Source organism: Sorex araneus, chromosome 5 (assembly GCF_027595985.1).
Source record: "Sorex araneus isolate mSorAra2 chromosome 5, mSorAra2.pri, whole genome shotgun sequence".
Classification (NCBI taxonomy): Eukaryota; Metazoa; Chordata; class Mammalia; order Eulipotyphla; family Soricidae; genus Sorex; species Sorex araneus.
In genome coordinates this window covers 99,126,605-99,146,016 of record NC_073306.1, presented here as the reverse complement: position 1 = coordinate 99,146,016, position 19,412 = coordinate 99,126,605, and the positions used below count along the sequence as shown (strand labels likewise).

Genomic DNA, 19,412 nt, shown 5'->3' with positions numbered 1-19,412 from the left:
ACAGGGCTAAGGGGCATGCTTTGCTTGATGCCAGGCCTGGTTCAATCCTCAATACCAACTGGACCCCTACCAATCACCAGGTGTCCTGGAAGCCCCAAGCATCACCAGGTGTGGCCCAAGAAATCCTCTGCACTGCAGAATCTGAAGAGCACCGGTTCCTCAAGCCTTTGCATTGAACCACTGGTTCGGTTTAGCTGAGAATCACCAGAAGGGGTCCTTGGACCTCCTGCAAAAAGATTTAGATGCTTTATATATGTTATGGAGCAAATGCAGATGAAAACTACTCTACTGGTAGCATTACAAATCAGCACAATCACTTAGAAAGACAGTCTGGTGGGTTTCTTAATAAAGAAACATGATAATACTATGCCATCTAGCAGTTGTGCTCCATGATATTTACTTAAAGGAGCAAAAACGGCTGGGTTCATTTTTTAGGGGGAGGAGGACTCCAGTGTACTGGATACCCCCCAGGGATGTACCCAGCAGTGTGAGAGAAGCCGTACAGTGCCAGGGATTGAACATGGGTGTATTTAAACATACACCCTAGTAAAAATCTGTGTCCATACAAAATCCTGCATTTGGATGTTTATTTATAACTTCTTTAACTTACCAAAAAAAAATGTCCTTCACGTGGTGGGTAGATAAATTAACTGTGATATGCTCAAACAATAAAATATTATTAGCACTTAAAAGAAATATCAAACCACAAAAAAATATGGAGGAATCTTAAATACTTATTACTGTGTTGAAAGAAGCCAAATTTAAAAGGCTACAAACTACGTAATTCAAATCATACAACATTTTGGAAAAAGCAAAACTGCAAAGACAATAAAATGATTAGTACATTTGCAGGAGTTAGCAGGTATAGAGAAATACAAGAAAACAGAAAATTTTTAGGGCAGTGAAAATACTCTGCCTGAGAACTCTCCATAACATTGAAGCTAAAAGCATCTTTAAGGATGAAACAGCACTAACCATGCAAGTGGAAGCAAGCATAAACAAATGGGACTACATTAAACTAAGAAGCTTCTGCACTTCAAAAGAAACAGTGACCAAAATACAGAAAAATCCCACAGAATGGGAAAGAATATTTACCCAATACCCATCTGATAAGGGATTAATATCAAGGATATACAAGACACTAGTAGAATTGTGTAAGAAAAAAACCTCCAACCCCATCAAAAAATGGGGAGAAGAAATGGGGAGAAGTTTCCCCAAAAAAGAAATACAGATGGCCAAAAGGCACATGAAAAAATGCTCCACATGCTAGTCATCAGGGAGATGCAAATCAAAGCAACAATGAGCTATCATCTCACACCACAGAGACTGGCACACATTCAAAAGAACAAAAGCAACCAATGCTGGAGTGGATGTGAGGAAAAAGGAACGCTCCTTCACTGTTGGTGGGAATGCCGACTGGTCCAGACTTTCTGGAAAACAATATGGACAGTCCTTCAAAAACTAGAAATTGAGCTTCCATATGACCCCACAATACCACTTCTGGGAATGTGTCCTGAGGAGGCAAAAAAGCACAGTAGAAATTGAACTTCCATATGACCCTGCAATACCACTTCTGGGAATATATCCCGAGGATCCAAAAAAGCACAACAGAAGAAGTGCACTCATTCGTGAGTATAGAATAACATCACATGAGGCTGACACCCAAGGACAGTAGATACAAGGACCAGGGGGATTGCCCCATAGCTGGAAGCCTGCTTCATGAGCAGAGGGGAGAAGGCAGATGGAATAGAGAAGGGATCACTAAGAAAATGATGGCTGGAGGAACCAGTTGGGAGATTCATGCCGAAAGTAGATAATGGACCAAACATGATGACCTCTCAGTATCTGTGTTGCAAGCCATAATGCCGAAAAGTAGAGAGAGAGTATGGGGAATATTGTCTGCCATGGAGGCAGGGGGAGGGTGGAAAAGAGGGGGTATACCCGGGATATTGGTGTTGGGGAATGTGCACTGGTGGAGCGATAGGTATTTGATCATTGTGAGATTGTAACCCAAACATGAAAGCTTGTAACCATCTCACGGTGATTCAATAAAATTTTTTAAAATTAAAAAAAAAAAAAAGAAAATACTCTGCCTGGTATACATACTGTAAGGACACATATACATGGTGATACATTTGTCCAAACCATAAATGTACACCAAGAATGAATGTTAACGTAAACTAAAGATTTTGGAAAATTATGAGATGTCAATATAGGCCCATCCTTGGTAATAATTATTATACATAATTCTGGCAAATGATATTGACTACTGGTTAGACTATACAAGTGGAATGTCAAGGGGCTATGAAAAATCTCTGTGCCTTCCTTTCAAATATACTGTAAACCTAAAATTTCTTTAAAAAAATAAAACCTCGGGGCTGGAGCGATAGCACAGCGGGTAGGGCGTTTGCCTTGCACGCGGCCGACCCGGGTTCTAATCCCAGCGTCCCATATGGTCCCCTGAGCACCACCAGGGGTGATTCCTGAGTGAAGAGCCAGGAGTAACCCCTGTGCATCACCGGGTGTAACCCAAAAACCAAAAAAATAAAATAAAATAAAAAAATAAAACCTCTAAAAAATACATAGCTCAAGGTCAGAGCAATAGTATAGCAGGTAGGGCACATGACTTCACAAAGCCCACCCAGGTTCAGTCACTGGCACTCTCCACAGGACCTGAGCCAGTCAGGTGTGATCCCTGAGCTCAGAGACAAGAGTCATCACTGCTGGGTATAGCCCCAAAACCCAATCAACAAACAAAAAACTATAACTCACTGGTAGAGAACTTGGCCCTGCATGTGTGAGGCTCTGGAGCTCAATTCCCAACACTGTAAAAAAAACTTTTCAGGGGCTGGAGCGATAGCACAGCAGGTAGGGTGTTTGCCTTGTACACAGCCGACCTGGGTTCGATCCCCAGCATCCCATATGGTCCCCCAAGCACTGTCAGGAGTAATTCCTGAGTGCAAAGCCAGGAGTAACCTCTGAGCATCGCTGGGTTACGCCCTACCTGTTGTGCTATCACTCCAGCCCCGATTAATAAATTTTTTTTAAAAAAAGAATGAATGGGGAGATGGACAGGAGAGACAGTACTGAAAGTAATTAACACCTGGGAACAGGCAACACAAAGAACAAAGAAGCAATTTTGAGAAAAAATTTGATAAAAATACACAAAAACAAAACATATAGGTAACAAATTAAACAAGATGCAAAGTCCATTATGCGAAAAGTATAAAAATGTACCAAAACATAATAACTGTATCATTGTCATCCCATTGTTCATTGATATGTTCGAGCGGGCGCCAGTAACGTCTCCACCTGTCCCTGTCTCGTACTAGTGTAGCCCAATGGCATACTGGGGGTTCTTTCAGGGTCAGGGGAAAGTCGTTGTTACTGTTTTTGGCCATAGTATCGAGTACGCCACAGATGGCTTGCCAGGCTCTGCCAAGCAGCAGCTTGCCGGGCTCTCCAGAGGGACAGAGGCTTTTGGGGCGGCCTCTAATCACCTTTACAGGCGTTCCCAGTTTACCCAACGTAGCTTTTGGTCGACTGGCATTTAGTAATAATCTGCACAGTGACAAACATACACTGCCTGCGTCTCTGGGCAGCACCTGGGAAATCTGCAGCCTTAGGTTGATCTCCTTGAGGTTGATGGAGTGCGCCCGGAGATTGTTGAGCAGCTGGCAGAGCAGGACCCTATCGAGGAGGGTCTTTGTCAGGTCGAACACCTGCGCCAAGTGCCAGGTCATCTGGTGGTTGGCTGACAGCACCCCACAGTGGATGAGCCACTGCTGGCACCGCTGCCACAGCTCTATGTCCGACGGCACTGTCCAACGGCCCAGTCAGAGCAGGCGGCAATGCTGTGGCCACCGCCGCGGTTTCTCCGTGCCCCATCTTTGCCATTCTGTCCTAATCTTGCAAAACAGCCACGATGCCCATCAGGAATGACGAGTAGATTCCAGCAGGGATCACGCGTAGAGTTCCATGCCTGGCGTGCTGAGTCGCACGTTGTCTAAGGCGAGATGGTGAGCCGGGTTCAGAAGACCGTGAGGGGTTCGGCCAGTGTTGGCGTCATCTTGCCTCCAATCAAGTATGGTATGGTAATTACGGAAAATGAGTAGAGAGTGTCTGGCCACGTGGTTTAGAAGTATATTCACTCACACGTGAAGCTCGGTCCGAGCGTGTGGAAAGTGACCTGGAGTGTGAGTGGTGGTTGGGTTGTGGAGGTCAGCTGCCAGGGCTGAGTTCCTTGGGGTGGGGAGGGCTCTCACCTGCCCCACTCTGGGGCGCCCCGAGTGAAAACAGCCTGGCACAGAGTCTGGTGACATGTTATGGGGGCCATATGATGGCATGGTTATGAGGGTCCCCAAGTAAAAACAGCCTGGCATGGAGTCTGGTGGCATGGTTATAGGGGCCATGTCATAATAAAGAAAACAAATTATTAAAGAACATAGAAACATTTTTTTTTTGCTTTTTTTTTGTGGGAGAGGTGACACCCATGGATGTTCAGGGGTTACTCCTGGCTCTACACTCAGAAATTACTTCTGGTGGTGCTTGGGGGACCATATGGGATGCAAAGGATTGAACCCGGGTGACCACGTGCAAGGCAAATGCTCTACCTGCTATACTATCACTCCAGCCCCAGAACACAGAAACATTCTTAAGTCAACAATTATTATTGTACAGATCTAGCTGTCCCTGAACAGGTCTTTCAGAATCAATACATGCCTATCCGAATCCCCAAATGATTATTTGTAGGATCTGTCAAATCATTTGTAACATGATTAAATGGTAGGGGAGGGCATTCACAAGAATAGTATTTTCACATCTAATAAAGTACTGGATTTAGGGTGCTACTAATGAATATGGAGTTTTTCTCCACCAAACTCCCAATTCCTTTCATACACACATACAAACACATGAGAATTTAAAAAAAATTTTTTTTGGTTATATTTTTTTGGGTAGAATTTAAAAACTATTATAATTAGAAAAACAACCAATGGAATTAAATAAAGAAACCTGAACCAAACCCAATCCTTTATATAAGTCTCATATGACAAATCTGGAACTGTATATATCAGTGAAAAAGGAGCAAAATATCCAATAAAACAATAAAAGGGTAACAAAATATTGACATAAAGTTAGTACGGTGGATGACTTGAGTAATGATGTATTGTTTCCTATTTAAAATGCTTGCAATTTTATACTTACTTTTTTTTAACAGAATAAAACTTTATCTTAAATGATTTTTAAAGTTTTTAAAGTTAAGTCTCCATTTCACCATACTAACTATAAATTGTTACCTACTACTGCCATGTTATTTATGTTTTTCCTTTCATAGTTAACAAATCCTGAAGTGTTTGGTCTGAGTACTGTGGCCACAGTCCTACATATAACTAATATAGTACCTAGAACAAGCAGCTATTAAATAAGCACTTGACAAACAATTACACAGGCATTGAATACAAACTTCTCCAGGCATGAAGAAATACAAATTTCTTCTTCAACTGTACCCACATGGGATCAACTTGCTACTGCTAAAATAACCCACTTCAAGTACATGTTTCATATTTAAGAGGCCTGGTTCTGATCCCCAGCAATGTCCATCTGGTCCTAACAACAATGCAGAAAGTAACTAATTTTCTACTCTTATCATGTTTCTTTACACCTAAGTAAGGATTCCTTCCTTCTAAAAGGTTTTATCTAACATGTTTTTTTTTTTTTACTTTTTATTTTTTTATTATTATTATTTTTTTTTATTTTATTGAATCACCAAGTGGAAAGTTACAAACTTCTCAGGCTTATATCTCAGTTACACAATGCTCAAACACCCATCCCTTAACCAGTGCCCATATTCCACCACCAATATAAACAAAAACAAAAGCAAAAACAAAACAGACAAACAAACAAAAGAAAAAACAGTATACACACCACCCCTCACCCCCCAACCCACCCCATAGGTGAGTGATAATTTCACTTCCTTTTCTCTTTACCTTGATTACATTCCAGATTTCAACACATAACTCACTATTGTTCTTAGAGTTTCAAAACAGACTCACTATTCTTGTTGGAATTTATCCCCCAAGAATACAGCTCTATTAATAGGGAAATATTTGATAATAAGTTTTCCATTGATGTGAATGAAGAGATAAAATGTCGCGCGGCCGCGGTAGCGGCCACGCGGCCCCGACTGGGGCTGGCCCTGTATCCCGCGGCTGTTTCAAGTTCAAAGCACACATTTTTTTTTTTTTTCCGCGCCAAAGTTCATACCTTCTCAACGGACCCACAAAATGTCGGACACCACGCCTTCTCCCGGAGGGGAGAGAGACCAAGAAGGAAGGTTATTTCCTCCGTTAGCCGGCGTGGGGCAAAAGCTTAGTTCACAGTCTCCATACATGGGTGCAAGCACTTGCTGGAACCCCAATTCCTAAAGCTGTCTCTGGTTCCCGCTTGTTCCACATCCACCGGCTCTGCAGGGGCATGGGCGCCGGGGCCGAAAACCCGGCCGGCCGGAGCCGAGCACGGGCCCCGACTGCTAACATGTTTTTTTTTGATGTGGGTTTTCAGTTACCATTCGCCACAATTTCAGAGAAAGCCAACTGTATTTAGTTAACTTAGATTTTATGTCCCTTATAAACATTCTTTCTATATACTTATAAAGTTTATTCTTGAACTTAAGCAAGTAAATATATAGAATACTTTCAAGACTCCTTTACTCTTAGTTTTTTTCCAAATAAGGTTTTCCTTAAAATTAATTCAACTTACTCCTGGCTTCTCTACTACATTTTCGGTACAGAGTTTGAGATAATTTCCCATAAAATTTTCATCTACCTTCAGAATTCCAAATTACTATTTTCTGGAAGATAACTGAACCAATTTTAAAAGGTAAAAATATAATTTTGAAGTTCAAGCAACTAAATGAAAGGTTCATTTGAAAAGGTTCCTTACATGAGAACGTGATATAACTTTGAAAAATACTAATCTAGTAAATTAATAAATATAATGTGTAAATTAGAAGAGATTCTCACATGAGTGGTCTGACGAGATGTTGTGTGGAACCAAAACAAAGTCATCCGTGTCACAAGAGGAGTTCTTGCTACTAGTACTGGCAGAATCTTTGGACACTTGTAGATAGTTAGGAGGACCCAGTGGTGGGGAGGACAAGTTTTCTTCCTGAATATGCTGCATATCTGGAAGGGACTAAAATTAACAACATAAAATTAAAACTGATAATTAAATGCAAGTCTGAATATTTACTAGACTAAGAAACTTTATTTTCTCATAAAAGTGGGCAGAAAGTTCAATTCCAACCAAAATTTATATGTGTATATATATATATATATATATATATATATATATATATATTTCCCTCTATGATTTCATGGAAAATGGGTAGGGAATGTCTTATAACACTACCCCCCAAAAAAATCTGGAAAAAAGTATGTTTGCATAAAAACTTTTAAAATGTTTTCCAAATTTTTTTTCAAATATTTTTTAACTATAGCAGCACTGTCGTCCCATTGTTCATCGATTTGCTTGAATGGGCACCAGTAACGTCTCCATTGTGAGACTTGTTCTAACTGTTTTTGGCATATCCAATACACCACAGGTAGCTTGCCAGGCTCTGTCTGCCATGCGAGCAGGATACCCTCGGTAGCTTGCCGGGCTCTCCAAGAGGGATGGAGGAATTGAACCCGGGTCAGCTGCGTGCAAGGCAAACACCCTACCTGCTGTGCTATCGCTCCAGTCCGAGTTTATATTAATACATTAAAATATTAAAAACTAAGCTTTGGGCCGAAACAACAGTATAGAGGTAAGCTGCTTGTCTTGTACACAGCTGATCTAGGACTCACCCCTGGTACTACATATGGTTCCTTGTGCCCTTCCAGAAGGGACCCCTATATGCAGAGCCATAAGTAAGGCCTTTGTGTAGTAGGTATAACCCAAAACCAAAAGAAAGTTAATAATAATAAAGCTTTAATTTTATTACATTTGGTCAAATGTCATGCAAAAATAACATGCTAGTCTAAGCAATATGAATATAAGAGATAGCAGAAATCCCTAAGAATTCAGAAAAGGATCCTGGACTCATGATTGGATGAGCTGGGATCAGTTCCTGATTTTACTAATTAAAATGTAAAATGTATTCAATATGCGAAAAACAGTAACGATAGGTCTCATTCCCCTGACCCTGAAAGAGCCTCCAATCATTAGGAAAGACGAGTAAGGAGAGGCTGCTATAATAATCTCAGGGCTGAGTGTAACAGAGACGTTACTGGTGCCCGCTCGAGTAAATCGACAAACAACAAGATGATAGTGATACAGTGATACTAATTAAAATACTATGTGATATTGACCAAATCTTTAACATCATTCTTCTTACCTAAGTAATGACATTAACACCCATTCTAATCTACTTTCAAGAAATGTTACAATATTCAAAAGATAAAGCATGGCAGCAGAAAGGGACCTTGGTTTATGATTTTAAAATATCATACCACTTGTATATACATGTCTGCCTCTCTTGAAATACTTTAAAGGTGAATTTTTATCATCTCAGCATCCTCAGGTTCAAGGGCCAGAGTTCAATGACCTGAATGCACGCAAAAGACCCAGGTTCAATCCTTAAAACTGCACGTCACCCTGAGCCCAGAGACAGGAGCCCCCAATACCTCAGGCTGTGGTTTCAAATCAAAACATTCTCCAGCTTATATTATATTCCAGCTTATAGTCTAGCAAATAAGATACTCAATAATGTTCATTTAATGAATAAAACCTTCAGAGAATGCAAGTTATGACATTCTACATACAAAAAATGTTTTAAATCACTAATGATGAAAATAAATGGAAAAGCAAGAGACCCATGTTATACTGAAAAATAGAAAAAAAAATTAAACTGCATAAAAACCTAGAAATTTACTTGTATTCACAGAAAGATTTGAAAAGCCTTACAGGTGTGGGTGTGTTCTGTTTTGGGTTTTTTTTTTTTTAGCTGAGGGATGGGGGAAATAGCTTGTCAGAGAGAAGAAGAGAATAATACCACACAAGGATTTTTAAAAACACTTAAGTGTGTGTGTGTCTTTAGGCATTTGGTTAAATCAAAGTTCTAATAAGAGTTCTAAGTGTTTTGATTTACAATGGCTTTCTAAAACAAAGCACTTCATTACTATTTGTGTCCCATATTACCATGTTTAACCTTTGTTTTCAAAAAATATAAAATGTGTTATCATGTGTTACCACTCTTAAAACCCCAATCTTAAACATCAAGAATACTCCTTTATCATTTCTTTGTGCAACTGTTTGCACATGAAATAAAATATCTTTTTGAAAAGATTGTATGTCTCAGGTAATAAAAGCAAGGAATGATTAAATATGCTTCCATGAATTAAGAATCTTCCATGAATTATCTAACTTCAGTTCTATTCCAAGAAAAATTTTATATACAAGTAACAAAACTTCAGATTTAAAAAATTGTATGCGGTCACATAATTTTAAAAAAATCAAGTTGAAGGGCTAGAGTAGAGGAGCACAGCAGGTAGGGCGTTTGCCTTGCACACGGCCAACCTGTGTTTGATTCCCAGAATCTCATATGGTCCCCTAAGCACCACCAGGGGTGGTTCCTGAGTGCAGAGCCAGGAGAGACCACTGTGCATCACCAGGTGTGACCCAAAAGAAAAAAAAAGAAAAAAATCAAGTTGAGATATTTAACACTAAATTTCTTCCCATTAGTTTAAGAACTGTCAGGATTAGAGCTACAGTACAGTGGGTAGGATGCTTGCCTTGCACATAGCCAACCCAGGTTCAATCCCCAGCATCTTATACTCTCCCCTGAGCACCCTCAGAGTGACCCCCTGAGTGCTTGGGGGCAGAAGCCCAAAAAACAAATAAACAAAAATCTTTCTTTACAATAGAGAAATAATGAATACCCAAACACAATGGAATCAAAGAACAGGAGAACTGGTAGAAGGAAACATGTCCCCGAAAGGCTGGGGAGGGGCCACTACAGAAGCCGAAAGACCAAGGATGGTGGTGATGCAAACCACAATGCAAAAACTTTTTAAACAGTATTTCTAAAAAGTGCCCCTCAGAGAGGCAGACAGGTGGGTGAGAGGCAAATGAGTGAAGGAAGGGAAGGGGTGATGGGAAGTGGGCACTGGTGAAGGTACTGATCCTGAAAGAATGCATGCCTGAAACCCAATCACGAATAACTTTGTAATTCACAATGACTAATAAAAAGGGTTTTTTTGTTTAGGTTTTTTTTTTCTTTTTGGGTCATATTACCTGGCGATGACGCACAGGGGTTACTCCGGGCAGTATTCAGGGGACCATATGGGATGCTGGGAATTGAACCCAGGTCGGCCACGTGCAAGGCAAATGCCCTACCCACTGTACTATTGCTCCAGCCCCTAAATAGGTTTTTTTTAATCAATGCATCAACAAGCCGAGGTTGGTTAAATGAAGGTAAGAGTTAACTTTTATGCAAGGGAAAACAGCAACAACAAAAACAACAGCAACAGAACACTCTTTCTCTACAAAATGATGAGAGTCAACAACAACCTCAAACTCAATGCTAATGTCTTGTTTTGCACTGACAATTGTTGCTTTTTTTGTTTTGGGTTTTTTTTGGGATCTTACTCCTGGGCTTTGAGCTCAGGGATCACTCCTGGCGGAGTGACCATGCAGTACCAGGGATCAAACATGGGGCTCCTACTTGCAAATTATGTGCTTCTATCCTCTGAGCTGTCGCAATAGCCCCCTCACAGTTTTCATACTTAATATCCAGTTTCACTCTCCCTTATTCAACTACAACTACCTGAAGTGACTCTGCAGCTGATATTCCATATTCTCCTCAGTTATCAGTGATGTTCAACCTCTCCGTTCACTCGCCGATACACCGCCAGGCCTGACTCAGCATCTTTAGACTCCAAGCAGACCTTCCGTGGACTTGGGGGACCATCTGAACCCAGGCAGCCGTGTGTAAGGTAAGTGCCCTACCCACTCACACTCAAAAAAAATAAAATAAAATAGCTACAATAGTTTTCGAATGTTCTCTTTCATCTAGCAGAGATGAAAAGATTCATCTTATTTCTACACTTAGTTCTAGCCTGCTTTTAGCAAAAACTAACTAAAGACAGAGTGAATTTTACTTGCCTCCACTTAAAATCAAATTAACTGCTCTCCTCATTGTGCTTAAAATTCTGGCAAGTCGAAGTCTCTCCCTCCTTCTAACTTTATTTTGCTTTCCCCTCTTGCTTTCGACAACTACCACACTATCTGGAGAACCATCAAACAACCTCCTGAAAAATGCACCGAACTTTTACAGCTAAGCTGTCCAATATGGTAAGTAAGCACTTGATATATGTGGATGCAGATGTGTCCAGTAACTAAGAAATTTTACCTTTCCTTTAATTCTAACAAATTAAGTGGACATGGAGGGCTAAACGTTCCCTTCAACTTTTCCTTCAACCATAATTTCATGACCTCATCAGAGGGTACTCCCTTGCCTACAATACACTCCTCTATGAATTCACCATGCTCTTTCTTCAAAACAAGTTCATCCACCTCTAGTGATCTTCCTGAGCCCTTGGTCTGATTTCATCCCCTCACTCCCAATAACACACAAGCAATGCATCTATGTAAATAAATGCTTCAGTGAACAATTAAATTATGTCTTTTCTCTATACACCCAAATAATAAAGGAACCCTTATCTTATTAATTAGAATAAACCAAATACTCAAACAAAAAATATGCATGTAAATAAATTATGAAACATGTCATTTATTTTTTGCAGTGCGGGGCTCAGACCCGGGGCCTCACATACACAAGGAAGGTGCCTACCACTAAACCGCATCCCTGGCCCCAAGAAACAGACATTGAAGAGACACTATATAAATAACACGTAATAGCCAGTATCATTTAGACTTTTTCTTGATATGGGTATGACAATGTAAGATAATAAGTTTATGCAAGCAATCCTTAGTATGCATCTCTACTCACTCCAAGAAGAAAGCGCATGTGTGAAATCTTATTTTTGGGAGATTATGTTAAAAGCCAGGCCTTCCAAATCATCCATTTGCTTTTTTTTTGCTTTTTTTGGGTCACACCCAGCGATGCTCAGGGGTTATTCCTGGCTTTGCACTCAGGAATTACTCCTGGCGGTGCTTGGGGTACCATATGGGATGCCGGGGATCGAACCCAGGTCGGCCGCGTGCAAGGCAAACACCCTACCCACTGTGCTATCGCTCCGGCCCAAAATAATCCATTTTCTAATCTCACTACATTTTATACAGAACATTTCTAATTTCCTTTTCTTCACCTGCTCTTCATTTTATTTCAAGTACTTGCTTTCAATAAAAAGTTCTAAAATGTTTTTTTCCACAAAAAAATTCTGCACCTAAACATGCCTCCTCTTTTTAGTTGCATTTTCTCACTTGTCCTGCTAGCACTCTTCTCTGCTCTTTCCAGAAGGCCAAGTTTTGTTCTGATCTCCCCTCTCAGTGCTGCTCAGTTCAATAACAAAACAAGACTCTCTGGTTAGAGTAAATAAAAAACTATGTCTTAGTTCTTGAACTGACCTACCCAAACAGAAGATGAGCAAGCATGAGGACCAGCACTAGAGCAGCTCCTAGAAATAAGCGTCCATGTTGCTCTACAACCAGCCAAAGTAGAAAGGAGCAGCAACCAGCACATTTTATATTCCAGATTAAAACCAAGATATATATTTTTCCCCAAGATTTTGGTTTGATTTGGTGTTGAGGATTGAACCATAAGCTTTATACATGCAAAACATGCTTTATACATGCGAAGCATGTATTCCTATCACTGAGTTATATCACTGGTTGTCTCATGAGTTTTCTAATTTATGGGAGTGCAAGTCTTTTCAGTTAGCTTTTTAGACCATATTCATGGTGCTCAGGTAACTGCAAAGCGCTGGGGATCAAACCCAGGCTTTCTGCATGCTTTGCATGCACTCAGCCCATCAAGCCATCTCCCTGCCCTACAATTTAAGCCCAAATTACGAGCCCATCTGTTTGATCTATTTGGTCTGAGTCTGCAGGGCTGGGCAAGGTTTGTGTAGGTTTTACAGCTCATCCATTGGAAATAGGCTGTTTTAGCATCTGGCTTTACAATGAGCTGTTAGGTATATTAGGAAAATATAGTAGCAGTTATCATTTGCTATTTGTTGTATGATAGACACTAATAAATGTTTCCTGACTTTTCCCTAAAAATCCCTATGGAAGTAGGCTTGGCAAGATAAAACAGGAGTTAAAGTGTTTGCCTAACATGCAGCCAATGCCCATCCAATCCTGAGCACCACATATGATACCCCACATACCACCTTTTGAAGCAGGTGTATTAAACTGACTTTACTTATGAGAAAGAGGCTAAGAGAAATTAAGAGACCTTTCATTGAGAATATAACAAGTAACAGATTTGGAAACTGCCAGATACTGTGCTCTTAAATCTGAGTTGCTTCATCCTGCTAATCATATAATCACCACTTTTTGTGGTTCTTCCAACCATCTGCCAGAGAATTCAAGAAATTCACGTATGTCAGGTTAATCTGGGAAATAACAGTTAATTGACACAGGATCCCTAACACCTTCAACCTGCAGGAAATTCTCAAAGTCACAACCCTTCTGACTACAACAAAAATTTAGGAGAGGAGTAGTCTAGAAAAGTAAAAAAAGGGCAAGGTAAAATAGGTGGAGAATAGAGTAGAAAGGAGCAGCAACCAGCGTTTCTCAAGATCAGAAGGAAGCATTTCCACTGGAGGGAAGGAATGGCCTGGGAGCCTCAGGGGAAGGAGATTGTCTGCGTAAATGGACCTAAAAAAGGGTCAACAGCCACAACTGAGACTAGATCAATGAAATCTGACTAGATCAGTGAACTTAATATTTCCTTAAGTTCACAAGAACCTAATATAATCATCAAGAATTCTATGCAAAATAAATACCCAAACTGAAGTTTATCACATCCAGGTTGTACTACCACCTACCCACCTCGAATGAGTACTCCGTTTGCAAATATACCATCCTCAGCCCCATCAGGCGTGATGATGTAAGAACACTGTGCTCACCTTTGTATCCAGAAGAAAAAGCCTCAGAGAGGGAACATTTCTTAAGTTTACACAGATAAATAATGGCAAAGATCCCAATACAAATTTGCTTGACCCAACAACAATGCTCCTTCCCCTAAGACTCTGTTGCACTAGTAAATCCTATACTTAAAGAGCATCGAGGAATGGGGGTCCAGTGATACAACACAAGCCCTCCAAGTGCAAGGTCTCAGGTTTAGTTCCAGACATCCCAGCACTCTGGATATGGCCCTGGTGGACCTTGGGCACCACAGGTGTGGCCCCTGACCTCCTGAGCCCACTCAGACCCAAGCACCATCAAGAGTGGCCTCCACAAAAAAAAAGAAAAACTATTCACAACATTCTTAGCAGACTACTTCTGAACAGATGTGCTACTAACTCTGAAGCTATTTGAATTAAAACCAGAACTTACTGGTGGAGAGGCAAAGCGACAAGATGGAGAGCTGCCACAGGGGGTTCCGGAGACAGAGCCAGCCGACACGGGCACGGGGACAGGACAGGCTGCAGGAGACATGAGAGAGAGAGGCCACTCTGAGTGTGACTTCTTCATGCAGAGTCTACAGAAAACTCCATCTGTATGTTTGCCACACTTGTTCCTGCTTATTAGAGCTCCACAGAGAAAACAAACAAAATGCTACTATTTCAACTTGGATTTGGAAGGTAAAACTGCTATTAAATAAACACAATTTTTTCAGAAGTTCAGTACATTTCAAGAAGTACCCCAAATTTTTGTAATGCTAGATATTAATATTTCCTTAAGTTCACAAGAACCCTTAAAAAAGAAGGGTAGAGTGGGAATACTCACACTTTTTTACTGGAACTTGCTCGAGAAAAGGATGGCTAAAAAATGCTTCTGTAATGAAAAACAGGAATGCGGCAATTAAACTGATGTGAACCTGAAGTTAGGGTAAGCATCTCAATAGAATCTACATACTACCTTTGAGAGAGTAAACATTTATTATTGACTTCTTCATAAAGCCTCCTCTTTTTTTCTTTTTGGGTCACACCCAGCAATGCATAGGGGATACTCCTGTCTCTGCTCTCAGGAACTACCCTTGGCAGTGCTCAGGGGACAATATGGGATGCTGGGAATCAAACCCGGGTTGGCTGCGTGCAAGGCAAACACCCTACCCACTGTGCTATGGCTCCAGCCCCCAAAGCCTCCATTTTTTTTTAGAGGAGGTGTAATTTGGGTCCCACCAGGGGTGCCTCCCTATTGTGGTGCTCAAACTCGTTGTCAGCAGGGAACCTAGGCTGCCTACATGCAAAACCATGTTCTACATCCTGGATGACTTATTCCCTGGCCTAAGGTCTTTATTCTCTTTTAGAGCAGAAGCAAATTAATTTTATAAATCATCTCTTAAAATTAAATTACTATTAACATTATGATCACAATTATTGTTTTGTACTGGATAGCTACCTGCAAAAAAAAAAGAACTCTGACCTCTGTCTAATGCCAGGCACAAAAGTCAGATCAAAGTGGATTAAAGACCTAAATATCAGACATGAATCTATAAGGTTCATAGAAGAAAATGTAGGCAGAACTTTCCATGACACTGAAGCTAAAAGCATCTTTAAGGATGAAACAGCACTAACCATGCAAGTAGAAGCAAACATAAACAAATAGGACTACATTAAACTAAGAAGCTTCTGCACTTCAAAAGAAACAGTGACCAAAATATAGAAAGAGCCCACAGAATGGGAAAGAATATTTACCCAATACCCATCTGATAAGGGATTAATATCAAGGATATACAAGACACTAGTAGAATTGTGTAAGAAAAAAACCTCCAACCCCATCAAAAAATGGGGAGAAGAAATGGGGAGAAGTTTCTCCAAAAAAGAAATACAGATGGCCAAAAGGCACATGAAAAAATGCTCCACATGCTAGTCATCAGGGAGATGCAAATCAAAACAACAATGAGCTATCATCTCACACCACAGAGACTGGCACACATTCAAAAGAACAAAAGCAACCAATGCTGGAGTGGATGTGAGGAAAAAGGAACGCTCCTTCACTGTTGGTGGGAATGCTGACTGGTCCAGACTTTCTGGAAAACAATATGGACAGTCCTTCAAAAACTAGAAATTGAGCTTCCATATGACCCTGCAATACCACTTCTGGGAATATATATCAAGGATGCAAAAGAGCACAGTAGAAATGACATCTGTACCTATATATTCATTGCAGCACTGTTCATAACAGCCAAAATATGGAAACAACCCAAGTGCCCTAAAACAGACGACTGGTTAAAGAAACTTTAGTACATCTACACAATGGAATGCTATGCAGCTGTTAGGAGAGATGAAGTCATGAAATTTGCTTATAAATGGGTAGACATGAAGAGTATCATGCTAAGTGAAATGAGTCAGAAAAAGAGATACAGACATAGAGGGACTGCACTCATTTGTGTAGTAAAGAATAACATCACATGAGGCTGACACCAAGGACAGTAGATACAAGGGCCAGGGGGATTGCCCCATAGCTGGAAGACTGCTTCATGAGCAGAGGGGAGAAGGCAGATGGAATAGAGAAGGGATCACTAAGAAAATGATGGCTGGAATGCACAAAAGTCAGATCAAAATGGATTAAAGACCTCAACATCAGACCACAAACCATAAGGTACATTGAAGACAAGGTAGGCAAAACCCTCCAGGATATTGAAGATAAAGGTATCTTCAAAGATGACACGGAACTAAGCAATCTAGTAAAAACAGAGATCAACAAATGGGACTACATTAAACTAAAAAGCTTCTGCACAGCAAAAGAAACAGCGACCAGAATACAAAGACTATCTACAGAATGGGAAAGGATATTTACACAATACACATCAGATAAGGGGTTGATATCAAGGGTATATAAAGCACTGGTTGAACTCTACAAGAAGAAAACATCCAACCCCATCAAAAAATGGGGCGAAGAAATGAACAGAAACTTTACCAAGGAAGAGATACGAATGGCCAAAAGACACATGAAAAAGTGCTCTACATCACTAATCATCAGAGAGATGCAGATCAAAACAACTTTGAGATACCACCTCACACCACAGAGGCTAGCACACATCCAAAAGAACAAAAGCAACCGCTGTTGGAGAGGATGTGGGGAGAAAGGGACCCTTCTACACTGCTGGTGGGAATGCCGGCTAGTTCAGCCCTTTTGGAAAACAGTATGGACAATTCTCAAAAAACTTGAGGTTGAGCTCCCATTTGACCCAGCAATACCACTGCTGGGAATATATCCCAGAAAAGCCAAAAAGTATAGTCGAAGTGACATATGCACTTATATGTTCACCGCAGCACTGTTTACAATAGGCAGAATCTGGAAAAAACCCGAGTGCCCTAGAACAGATGACTGGTTGAAGAAACTCTGGTACATATATACAATGGAATACTATGCAGCTGTTAGAAAAAATGAGGTCATGACGTTTGCATATAAGTGGATCTACATGGAAAGTATCATGCTAAGTGAAATGAGTCAGAAAGAGAGAGACAGACATAGAAAGATTGCACTCATCTGTGGAATATAGAATAATAGACTATAAGACGAACACCCAAGAATAGTAGAAATAAGTACCAGGAGGTTGTCACCATGGCTTGGAGGCTGTTCTCTCATCCTGGGCAACTCAGAGAAGGGAACAGCAAGTAAAATGTGGTTGTTGGTCATGTGGGGGAAAGATGATGCGGGCCAAATATAGACTAGAGACTGAACGCAATGGCCACTCAACACCTTTATTGCAAACCACAACACCTAATCAGAGAGAGAGAACAAAAGGGAATACCCTGCCATAGTGGCAGTGTGGGGTGGGGGGAGACGGGACTGGGAAGGGGGGGTGGGATGTTGGGTTTACTGGTGGTGGAGAATGGGCACTGGTGAAGGGATGGGTTATCAAACTTTGTAAGGGAGAAACATGAGCACAAAAATGTATAAATCTGTAACTGTACCCTCACGTTGACTCACTAATTAAAAATAAACTGTAAAAAAAAAAAATTAATTAAAAAAATTAAAAAAAAAATAAAAAAATAAATAAAAATAAAAATAAAAAAAAAAAAGAAAATGATGGCTGGAGGAACCAGTTGGGATGGGAGATGCATGCCGAAAGTAGATAATAGACCAAACATGATGACCTCTGAGTGTCTGTGTTGCAAGCTATAATGCCCAAAAGTAGAGAGAGAGTATGGGGAATACTGTCTGCCATGGAGGCGGGGGGAGGGTGGAAAAGAGGGGGTATATTCGAGATATTGGTGGTGGGGAATGTGCACTGGTGGAGGGATGGGTGTTTGATCATTGTGAGATTGTAACCCAAACATGAAAGCTTGTAACTAACTCACGGTGATTCAATAAAATTAAAAAAAAATTTTTTTTAATTATTGCTTTGCAGTATCAGAGATTCAACTCAGGGCCTCACAAATGCAAAATAAGCACTCTACCATTGAGCGCCATCCCTAGCCCCTATAATAAATTCTTTACAAGTGAAAATTTAAAGTAATAATTGTGAATTTTCTAAACATCCATAGCACATCTGAAGAGTCTGAAGCAGTTTTCTAATGTGTGACATCCTCAAGGATACAATCCAATGAAGCACTGCGATCAAGTCCTTGCAAGAATTTGAAATATGACTATTATTATCTTAAGAAAGAAATACAAGCAGCCTATTTGTATAATAAATTCAATCATTCTATTCCAAACTATTACTGTAAATGCTAGAGAGATTGTACAACAGGTAAGGCTTGACTTGCAAGCAGCTAATCCAGGTTCAAGCCCTATGGTCCACCAAGCCTAGTCAGGAGGGGTCCCTGAGCACAGAGCCAGGAGTAAGTCCTGAGCAAGCAGTGTACAGCCCAGGGAGGAAGAGAAAGAGAGGACATGGCACTCATCTAGCATGTGGCCAGCCTCGGTTTGATTCCCAGCACTCCATATGGTCCCCTGAGCCCCACTAGGAGTGACCTCTGAATACAAAGCCACTTGCACTGCTGGGTATGGCCCAAAAGGAGGCAAAGGAAGAAGAGGAGGGAGGAAGGGGAGGAGGAAACATTCCCATCACTGGCTTCACAATAAAAATCCTTGGGGGTAGGGGGGAGACTAGCAGGGAAAAGAAAGATAATCTAGCTTCACAGGAGATTCAGAGTGCCTGGCTCTGATTCAGTCCCCTAGGTTTGATCTGCAGCACTGGGAGGTAGGCTAGAACATAAGGTGAATGGACTGAGCAAAATGTTTTGTAAGTGGGAGGTCCCAGGTTTGATTTCTAGCACCACCTGGTTCCCTGAGCACCACCAGATTTCTGAGCACTGAGCCAGGAGGAACCTCTCAGTACCTCTGAA

The 19,412-nt window shown here is 40.8% G+C and overlaps 1 protein-coding gene across 4 annotated transcripts in view; it reads right to left on the bottom strand.

Annotated features, from left to right (window-relative positions):
* Positions 1 to 19,412, bottom strand: part of ULK2 (unc-51 like autophagy activating kinase 2) — a 134,186-nt gene that overhangs the window by 74,895 nt on the left and 39,879 nt on the right. For all 4 annotated transcript variants that reach the window (XM_055137982.1, XM_055137983.1, XM_055137984.1 and 1 more), the window contains 3 exons: positions 14,899 to 14,946; positions 14,506 to 14,594; positions 7,023 to 7,194 (listed from right to left, as the gene is read on the bottom strand). In XM_055137982.1, coding sequence (XP_054993957.1) covers positions 7,023 to 7,194; positions 14,506 to 14,594; positions 14,899 to 14,946 — 309 coding nt within the window. The remainder of the gene's footprint in view (positions 1 to 7,022; positions 7,195 to 14,505; positions 14,595 to 14,898; positions 14,947 to 19,412) is intronic.